This window comes from Diadema antillarum, unplaced genomic scaffold, assembly GCF_040938485.1.
Source record: "Diadema antillarum isolate AM-2024a unplaced genomic scaffold, OU_Dant_1.0 seq00000996_RagTag, whole genome shotgun sequence".
NCBI lineage: Eukaryota > Metazoa > Echinodermata > Echinoidea > Diadematoida > Diadematidae > Diadema > Diadema antillarum.
The window spans coordinates 169,995-180,556 of record NW_027271834.1 but is presented as its reverse complement, the minus strand read 5'-3'; the positions used below and the strand labels follow the sequence as shown (position 1 = coordinate 180,556).

General features: G+C 38.6%; 1 protein-coding gene across 1 annotated transcript in view; it reads left to right on the top strand.

The window, feature by feature from the left end:
* Positions 1-396: 396 nt before the first annotated feature.
* LOC139742321 (uncharacterized) overlaps positions 397-10,562 on the top strand; it is a 50,668-nt gene continuing 40,502 nt past the window's right edge. Inside the window, exons 1-9 of the mRNA XM_071652897.1 lie at positions 397-457; positions 839-958; positions 1,847-1,963; positions 2,635-2,754; positions 3,389-3,508; positions 3,904-4,023; positions 4,828-4,947; positions 5,446-5,565; positions 6,392-6,511. Of these exons, the coding sequence (XP_071508998.1) occupies positions 397-457; positions 839-958; positions 1,847-1,963; positions 2,635-2,754; positions 3,389-3,508; positions 3,904-4,023; positions 4,828-4,947; positions 5,446-5,565; positions 6,392-6,511 (1,018 nt within the window). The remainder of the gene's footprint in view (positions 458-838; positions 959-1,846; positions 1,964-2,634; positions 2,755-3,388; positions 3,509-3,903; positions 4,024-4,827; positions 4,948-5,445; positions 5,566-6,391; positions 6,512-10,562) is intronic.

Sequence of the window (10,562 nt, the reverse complement as noted above, 5' to 3'; positions counted from 1 at the left end):
GCACGCAACTTTTGACCCCCTCCCCCCCCCCCCCCAATAAATAAACGCGAAAAAAGTACCACGCAGTAAATGAGAGAGAGAGAGAATATTTCAGTGTCACCTACAAGGCGAGCACGTTGTGTTTTTATTTTTCTGGATATAAAATGTTAGAGCCATTTGTTTATTATAAAATGCAATATCAAATTCTATCTAAATTCTGCTATCATGCTTTTAATTTGCAAAATCGATGAGACGTACTTCCCACCCTGTAGATGCTTCTAAGAAACAAATCACGCGAACAAGGCATAAAAAGCAGGGTTCATTTAAAAAAGTTATAGCATTCACAGTTTTGCATTAATACAATAATCTCGTGCGTATTATTCGCAGTTGCAGCATGTTCTTCCAACCCCTGCCAAAATGGAGCGACCTGTATGGAGTCTGGATCCGGTACAGGTTTCTTCTGCCTATGTCCTCCGACGTACAGCGGGCCTACCTGTCAATTCCAAGGTACATTACCATCATTCAGTGATGTCAATATGCAGATTTTCTTCTATACGATCGGATTTCCAAAGGATTCCAAAGTCTCATTACATTTTGCAAGTCGACAGCATGTCACATCCACTGTAGGTGATCTTAGTGTTATCATTTATTATCACTAAACCGCCAAATCCCTTTACTTTTCATTTTCTAAAGTAGTGTAACAGCGAATGTCATTCTTTGTGAATAAACATACATTCAAATGTAACATGCTCGAGATGAACAGAACGTCAAGAACATTAAATTGATTTACCAAAAGATTGAGAATAGAGAATAATCATAGCAGAAAAAATCCAAATATTAATATTTTTTCCCTATTCAGAAGCACCATGTGCGTCCAACCCTTGTTTGAACGGTGCCACGTGCTTCACTTCAATAGACGGAGAGGGATATGTTTGCCTGTGTTCTGCAGGATTCACGGGACCCATGTGCAACACATCAGGTAAAGACTGTTCTCTCTTTGCTCAATGGTTTTAGGCTTTGGAGGTTTTATCACAAAGAACAGCCCGCAATTCTTCATTACAAGGGAAACTTCAAACAAACTAAGTAGCAAATTAGCGAATTTTTTTTTTCAATTGATAGAATTTATTGATTTCTCGAAGCAACATAATTTTACAGAGGATAAATGAATTACAAAGTTATTACTTCAACACAAAAACATTTCATTGATACAAACAATTTAAACACTTATCTGTGTTTTTTATGCTTTTTTTCAAATATTCAAATAACTTCTTACTAACAAACATACTATAAAGGGTCGTACATGCAAGAATACCCACTAATGCAAAACATAACTGTATATACCCAACCAAAAATGGTTTGGCAGAGACCTCCAAAAGCATCTGATTGGACAGCCCCCCCCCCCTCCCCCCTCCCCCCTCCCCCCCCCCCCCTCCGTAATGCGGAGAAAAGTATTGTTCATTATCATAATTATTGAATTCAATTTCGAAAATAGGATAAAATAACTCTTGGCAGTCCGAAAGCCCGCCCACTCCCGCCCGACATGGCGACGACGAGTGCACATTGAATAACTTCCACAGGACCATTGCAATTGACTACACACAGCCCCGCCGCCGTACACAAGTGTAACACTTGTGCACAGCGACAGGGCCGCGCACAGCCACATTGCAATGTACAGCTAATAAAAGGAAATTCGTAAATACTAATAGTATTTACGAATTATTAGCGAAGTTGTAGAGGTGCACCTTTGTTTGTTTGTTTGTTTGTTATATGTTGGTATGAAGACGTGTTGATGAACAGTTTTCAAATCCCATCTTGCCGTGTATCAGAAAACTGACATCGTTTTTCTTCTGATTTCATTCCAAATTAGTTCCTGCTTGCTCCTCGGATCCGTGTCTCAATGGAGCGACCTGCGTAGACTCAGCCCTAGGCTTCATCTGTGTTTGTCCCCCTGGCTACACTGGTCTTACCTGTAGTGCGACAACCTGTAAGTTTCGATGCCTGGAGGTCTTTATGCTTTTATCCTTGTTTTATTGGCCTCGAAAAGCTTTCATTAAAGATAAACAAATTAAGGGCGTGTGTGAAAGTGATGGCTGGACAACTTCATGGACTTAAGTTTACTTTAGAGAAGGTAATATGTAACAGTCCAATGACTTGTCAGTACCGTCTAATCAGTTTTCATTATTTGTTGAGAGGGAAGATGTATATTATTGTATCCTTCATGATAACACTTGGTATCATTTCGGAATTAGTGTTTTTATCGCTTGTAAGGGAAAGGAATAGACACAAGAAATAAAGTTGACTATGATTATTAAGAGCATATTCATTGCTTCCTTCATTTTTTAAAGATATTTCCTTTCACATATAAACATTAGGGCACTACTTCAAATCATTCTGCATAATACATATGGTATAAAATACGCGATTTGACAAACAGTCTAAATAGTATGACTAAGAGATTCCCCAGATAATGTGGGATACAAAATCTTTGGTTTTTGCCGACATGATCTCGATTTTATTTTTCAGTCAGTTGTCTTGTATCATGAGCAACGCACACACGGCGGCAACAATATTGCTGATCAGTACATACAACCTCGTAACTGCAACACAGCATGCAAGTGAGCTTATGCACTAATTATGTTCCTTTATTGTTTGCAGCACTTGCGTGTTCATCCGACCCCTGTCAAAATGGAGCGACGTGTATGGAGTCCGGATCGGGGTCAGGATTCTTCTGTTTGTGTCCGCCGTCACATAGCGGTCCCACCTGCGAAGTGCCAGGTGCGTATCAGTTCTAAAGTCAATTAATATGTTTTGAAAGTGACTGGAAATTACATGCATCCAAAGCCTACTTGTATGATATCGATATTAATAAAGATAAGGTCGAGTGAGTGTACACCAATCATCAATTTTCATGTCATCAGAGTAGTATGCATATCTTCAATACTTCATTGTCCCCACTGCTTCATGGAAATGTAGACCCTACAGCTGTATATATATGCTTCTGAAATTTTGTTAAACAATGAAAATTTAAGGAAAAAATCAATCTTTTGTTCATGATTTTGGTATACTAAATAAATAAGCAGAGTTGTGTTAAGGTAATAACACTACCAGTGCTATTTTTCAAACATTTCTCGTCCAAGTACTATGCTTAGTTCTAAATGAATGATTCCTTTGCAGTGCTGTGTTGTTCTTCAGAACATTGCATTTAGACTTGCAAAAATGTATAATATATCCCGATTTCGTTTTGTTAAACAGATGATTTTTTTTTAATCGATCATTTGTTCATAAATTTGGTAGACAAAAATAATAAGCAGAGAAGTATACACTACCAGTGTCAGTGTTATCCCCCTCCCCCAATTTCTCGTCTAAAAACAGTAATATGCTTTGTTTTAAACGAATGATTGATTTGCAGTGCTAACCTGTTCTTCAAACCCTTGCCTGAATGGAGCCACTTGCCTGGAATCGGGGTCTGGCTCAGGTTACATTTGCCTGTGTCCGCCGGTATACACTGGCCTCACTTGTGCCACAAGAGGTACGAATAATGTTACTCTGTTAATAATGATAAACGATCGCTTTTGTCTTGACTAAATTCGAAAATATTGTTTAGGAATAATGTTCCCAAAAAATTAATGATTTTTGACTTAGTTGAGAGCAGTCAAGCGAAGTTATGTTCGATGAGATGAGTAAATGCCGGTCACGGTACGTTGGGAGAATGATAATACAAAATAATATGTTGTGAGATTTCAGTATGCATGTAATTCTCTTGAGATACTTTTCTTTGTGACCATACATAATGTTTTTTCTCTTGTAATAAAGAGTAATACCGCATGTTATCAATTCTTTCAGTTTCCACAGCAGACCGTGACTGCAGGTTTGTAAATGCATTTATGTGCATAAATAATTATGTCAAATTTGAATCGTTTGCAGTGTTCACATGCACGTCAAGTCCCTGTCTGAACGGCGGTGTCTGCCTAGAGAATCAGGCTTCGTTGGGATATGTGTGCAACTGTCCAACTGGCTTCACAGGTTCTCGATGCGAAGATATGGGTGAGTGATTAATTAACACGTAAATTCATTCAACAAACCTCAAACAAATGGCGCCATTGCTAAAGGAAATATTGATGCTCGATATAGAGCAAATTGTAGAAATAAGCTGATTGGTTGTTATTCGCACGGACGCGGATCCAACGAGCACGCCGGTCAAGGCATCATGACATAACGTAATATATACCCAAATAAAGATTATAAGGTCTGTTTAAATTGACCAAATTGTCACTGTGAAGACATGTTCTTATTCATACCATAGAGGCAACAATGAAAATCTTATACACAACTAGAGTCTATACAAGTGTAGTGTTGTGTCGAGGTAATGCAGTGATGCTCATTTTTGCACGTTATTCAACAGACCGTCTTGCGTCAGTTACTGTATCAATGTGTTATTTACCTGTTGTTCAAATGGGGGGGGGGGGGGGAGCAAGTGTAGTGTGTTAGTTACTTGAATATCCTACTTCACGATATTAAGATATAGTATGCATACGTTAACTTAATGGAGTAATAAACGGGATTTTACGTGATACCCATCGTTTTATATCGTGAAGAGAGAGAAGTAGCCAAGGTCTCTATGAAATTGGTTTTTATTTTTGTCGTTGTGATTGTAGCTTGACTGTGTGTACATGCATGTGTTTTGTATTGTGTATTATCTTGTGTCAATAATGTGCACTAATATAGCTTCGCAGCTGAGAGCAGCTAGCTTGCTCAATTATGTCACTGTGTATAATACGTGCATGTTGTAGTCCCTATACATTAGCTTCATGCCATCAACCAGTTGCGATCATTGTGTCATTAATTTAGTGCTGACGTGCCCGTCGAGTCCGTGCATGCATGGCGGGGTTTGCTCCGAGCTCTCCGTGGGAGTCGGGTACACCTGCGATTGTCCACTGGGCTTTACAGGGACTCGCTGTGAAAATCAAGGTACGTCTAAATCTTCAGATGGCCGCGTAAATGCATTTTGTCCACGTCAACTAATTATTCTATAAGGAACAGAACTAAGCGAGTCAGTACCGAAGAGAGTTTGAACAGTTTCACCAGTCATCTTGATATCACGTTTTAAAGATTTCTGTAGGTTTACCTGTCATTTCTACATTTTAATAAGTGCATTTTTATTGTGAACTTCTGAGTGAATGCAGAAATGAAAAAAAAATACTAAAGTGTTAGAAGTGAGTAGTGTGTGTAACGCAACATCCAGGTAATAAGTGACTTTTCAACATTTAAGAAATTAGAAATAACTTACTCCTCGCCATTCTAACTTGCATTGTCCAAAGGGATGCATGCTCATGTGTCTTTCAGTACCATAATGCGAATGATTCCTTATTTGATTCTGAAAGGAAATGATGATAGAAAAGTTGATATTAGTAGGAAATTTAGACGGATGAGCAGTGAAATCGTCATTTTCTCTCTCGTGTTTTACAGTGTTGGCTTGTGACTCAAACCCCTGCCTCAATGGTGGTGCTTGTTCTGAACTGACGTCAGGTTTTGGGTACTCTTGCGTTTGTCCTGTGGACTTCACTGGCTCTCAGTGTCAAAATGCAGGTTAGTATTTCTCTTATACTTTCTGTGTAAGATTTGTCGAAGTATGTGTACATTTGCGTATTTGGATAGAGAAGATAGGCTCTCGCGCACAAACGTACACGCAGACGTACACATGAATTCGAGAGATTGCAGCTTCGGACACTATTTTGGAAACGTGTTATTATTATCTAGTTTTAAAAAAAGATAACTTTTCGCTGAAACTACAAAGTGTATTATATGTTTGTTGTCGACATTGTCGACTACAGTGGGAATGATATTGCCTCGTATATGCGACACTACAGCTCTGTCAAAACAGCATGTGATTGCATAGTCAAAACTGCAGCATGGCGGTGGTAGAAAAGTTATAATAGATACTGCAGGGTTATGAGACCATGAACACTGACATGATTCCGCTGTTTATTCCATGGAATCTACTTAACCACCAAAAAAAAAAATCATTAATTAATTAAAGAAAGAAAAAAAGGACAGGTTACAAAGAAGACATTTATTTCCTTTATGTTTGCGATGGATGTTTGATAACTAAACGTATGACACTCAAATTCAAATGAAATCATGTTGGTCATTAAAATGGTCAGGGCGATGCGCATGACTCGGTCGATGCTCACTTTCTTCAAGAGAATTTGATAATGCCGACCTTATAAAAACTGGTGCAGTGTATTGACGGCAAGCGAGTGAATGCTTGATCTGACATTCGATTCTGTCAAGCTGACCCCGTTCTAATTAAGCCTACATATTTAATCAGGCATAAATTACTTATGGTCATAATACTCAGGAATAGGGAGAATGATTTATAAAAATCCTGCTGTGTTTCGCCTTTCCTCCGAAGTACGCCCGTGTGACTCCGCCCCCTGTCTCAATGGAGGTACCTGTTTCAACCAGGGGACCGGAAATGGATATGTGTGTGTCTGCCCGAGCGGCTACACTGGATCCCAGTGTGCAACGAGAGGTAAAGATGCAAAGCATTACGGCGCGGGGAGGTCGAATCTGGAAGTCATTTCCCAAACCTTTTACGCGGCCCTGCAATATGTCACGCTTCTTCCTCTGACACAAACTTTTTTTTTGATTCGTGTTGACATCAGTTATGCAAGCATTTATCATATCTTGATTCCCTTTTTCTGCATTACTTTCATCGCGATGCATTCGTGAGCACTCTATGAGATGCATTACCTTCTATATATATGCCTAATGGGCGAATATCAGATCTATCCTCTATTTTCTTTATATGTTTCTTGCCTCTACAGTAGGAACAACAAATTCTAGTAACACACATGATAACAAAATCAATTTCTTTGTCGTGGTTGTCTCATCGGTGTCATTTCTAACAGGAATAATAATTTCTGTCTTGTTAATGTCAGTGTTATTAATCTTACCCCAACCTCGAATAGATCATCAACAAATGAAGTACCGCTGTGCTCATGATCATTTTACTCCTTTTCAGTGTTCAGTGTGTGTGTTCATGCGATCACGTCTTCTGTGGAAACATATTTTTTCTTCTCACTTACATTATCTTTATGTTTCTAATGTCTGCATATGCATGCCAACAGGACAAACATGTGAGTGTGTGTGTGTGTGTGTGCGCGCGCGCTTTAGCGTTGTATTTCTTCATGAATTGCGTCAATACTTCTGTGTTCCTGCCTATTTCCTACCAGTTTCGTCTTGCGAATCTTCACCCTGCCAAAATGGCGGCCTTTGTTCAGAACTAGATTCAGTAGTTGGTTTCAACTGTACTTGTCCTGATGGGTATGAAGGGCTTCATTGCCAAGACCGAGGTAACTAACACCGTCCCAGTTCTCACTGATAACATAATTATTGTTCTTGTATTTCTTGGAGGATACAACTTGAATATACTCTTCCATCCTACCAATCTCTTCTGCGCTTTGCTAACAAGGAAGTTACTCGATCTCTTTTTATTTCACGCATTTATGATTTTCCTAGTAAGTAGGCCTATATGAAACTAATTGTGTTCTTTATTCACTCTGACTCAACGCAGTATTTGTTTGAAATATCAGGCGCAGACGCAGATACAAATAATGAAATATTGTCGAGGATAAACATTCTTAGTCGCAGTAATGCTTCCAACACTTTCTTGCAATGTCTTGTCTTGTCTAAAATTTTTGCTTAAAACTTCCCTCAATTATCACAGAATCTTTCCACATTTCTTTTATTCTTGGAGTATCACTCATTAGTATAACTTTTCCCCCTCTGTCCGCACAGTATTCTTTTCATGTCAAAATGGCAAGCTTACTGTTCTGAACTAAATTCTGATTTCGGCTATAGCTATTACATACATGTCCCACTGGTTAAGGAGGGTAGTTCTGTGAATCCTAAAGAATAATGTATTTTGCTAAAGACTCGAATACAATCTGTTCACACAAACCAAATCTTGGCCCCATTTCTCATGATCTGCAGTTTGTCATGTGTTACAAAAATCGTCAAAATGTTATAGGAGTCCCTTCTTTGGCTTGTATTTATCCTCGATAACGGTCTGTATTTTTCACATTCATCTATGTTGACCTCACTGTTGTGTGCTTCTGTAACGTCATGTCTAGATTCTTTATTATGTACACTGATTCTTGTCCATTGCTAGCTTGTCAATTCCTATGCTTTTTCATGTTGTTCTTTCAAATCATGTGTTTTAAACCTTTTTTTTCATGTTTTAATGCGCTTGTAATGCCCCTCAATTCTGCTTGTAGTTCTTTCTTGCGAATCTACTCCATGTCAAAATGGTGGGCGTTGTTCTGAACTTGAATCTGAATTCGGCTTCAACTGCACATGTTCACTTGGCTATGAAGGGCGGTTCTGCGAAAGCAAAGGTAACTAACATAGCCATTTGGGTTATCGGCGTGAATGTTGGTCTCAACCTGACCGATTTGCCATACCAATTTAATGACATCTTCACTCTATATTGCAAGTGTAAAACCAGCTACTGTACGTCAAAAACGAGTCTGCGAAGATATCGCAGGAACAGCCAAACATTCGCAGGAACATACTCTCTACCTTCTTCACAACTTTTTTTTTGTGTCTAAAATTCATACTAGTCTATGTCTTTGGAAGTTTTCCATTATTGCCAGGAACTAGTTCTCAAGCTTCCGTGTACGTATGTCTTAAACTTTGTTTCGTGTCAATTGTTCTTCATGTAATTTTCTGCTTTGTATCTCTTAACCACGCCAAAAATGGTGGCCATCTTTCCTGTCTATATGATATCTTGTTTGTGTATTTCATTCTTGTTTTTAATTGTTCGTATATGCCATCGTAGTGTCGTCACGGTTTCTCCTAACATCAGAACATTGTGTTTTCCTAATCTTACTTCAGTGTACTTTATGTTCATTTCACGCTCCCTATGTCTCCCTCGCTTCTTCTTGTAGTCCTGTCTTGCGAATCTTCACCATGCCAAAATGATGGCCTCTGTTCCGAACTAGAATCTGAATTCGGCTTCAACTGTACATGCCTAATGAATTATGAAGGGCGGTTCTGTGAAAGCAGAGGTAACTATATAACGCAGTATATATCTTCATCTGAATATTTACTGTCTTATTGGCACGTCGATTGAATATGCCCCTTTAAAAATCGTATCATACAATTTACTTCATATTTCCGGAGAATATTACTGAAAACAATTATTAACAAAGGCTCTTCCTTCGTATTACAACTTCTCTTGCCAAATGTCTGTGTTAAGCTTTGTTGTTGTTGTTGTTGTTGTTGCATGCAATTTGTATATGGTACTGCGTGAAACAAAATCATTAATAGCAAAGGTTCTTGCTCTGTTTTGTATTTTCACTCGCTCTGTCATGTCTTTTCCATATTCATCTTCTTAAAACTCTTACTCTCACTCTTTTTTGCATCTTATGGAGGTTTAATCGTTTTACCTTTGTTTCGTGTCCAACATCCATTTGTCATGTCTTATTCATTTCTTCATGTAGTTCTTTCTTGTGAATCTGCACCTTGCCAAAATGGCGGTCTCTGCTCTGAACTAGAATCTGAATTCGGCTTCAACTGTACATGCCCTATGGGTTACGAAGGGCGGCTGTGTGAAAGCAGAGGTAACTAACATTGTCAAATTAATGTTAGCATCCTATATAACAAACGTATCTCGTGCTTTAAAATCACAGATGTATAATCGGAACATCTAGATTTATAACATTTACGGATTAGGTCTATAATTCCTCAAGCATGCGAACTCTCTGGCTTTTTATATCATTTATTTCAGTTTCATTGTCTTTGTTTGTAAATCACACATTCTTTCTTGTGATTACTGTGTGTCTGTGCAAGCTCATAGAGTATATTGTCTAATTTGTGTTTAATATTCTTCGTCATCTTTTCATATCTTTCTCCCATTTCTTCTCGTAGTCCTATCTTGCGAATCTTCACCATGCCAAAATGGCGGTCTTTGCTCTGAACTAGAATCTGAATTCGGCTTCAACTGTACATGCCTAATAGGTTATGATGGCGTTTTCTGTGAAACAAAAGGTAACTACCTAACTAACTGGGACGCAAAACCAACAAAAGTAGTAAACCAACGAATGTGCACGAACGATTCCATTATTTTGCAACAGTCGCAGAAAACAATATAGAATAAGTGGCGCGGGTTCGAATCCCAGTGGGTCTTGCTGAGCAATGTTGTGCATTACCCTGTCGTCTGAAAGTCCCGTATATAAATGAGAGAGTTAAAACTCGTGTACATAAAAGATCTACCCTGCTTCATTCATCGCAAATAGCAATTAGTGCATAGCCCGATGATGTGGTCCGCCCAAACTACATCTACATATTGACCCCATGGAAGACTATGGAAGTGCAGTTGAATATGGACAATTCAGCCATCCTATCTTGTACAGATGGAAAAACGAACACAAACGAACATACTTTCTTGATAGCTATCTGCTTCTAACACTTATTTCCTCTTTCTAACTGTGGAATCTTTCTTTACGTATGTCGACTTTGCCGCAACCATCTCCTCTACTGTTCTCTGACTTTTTTTTTTTCACCTTAATCTCAAGTCT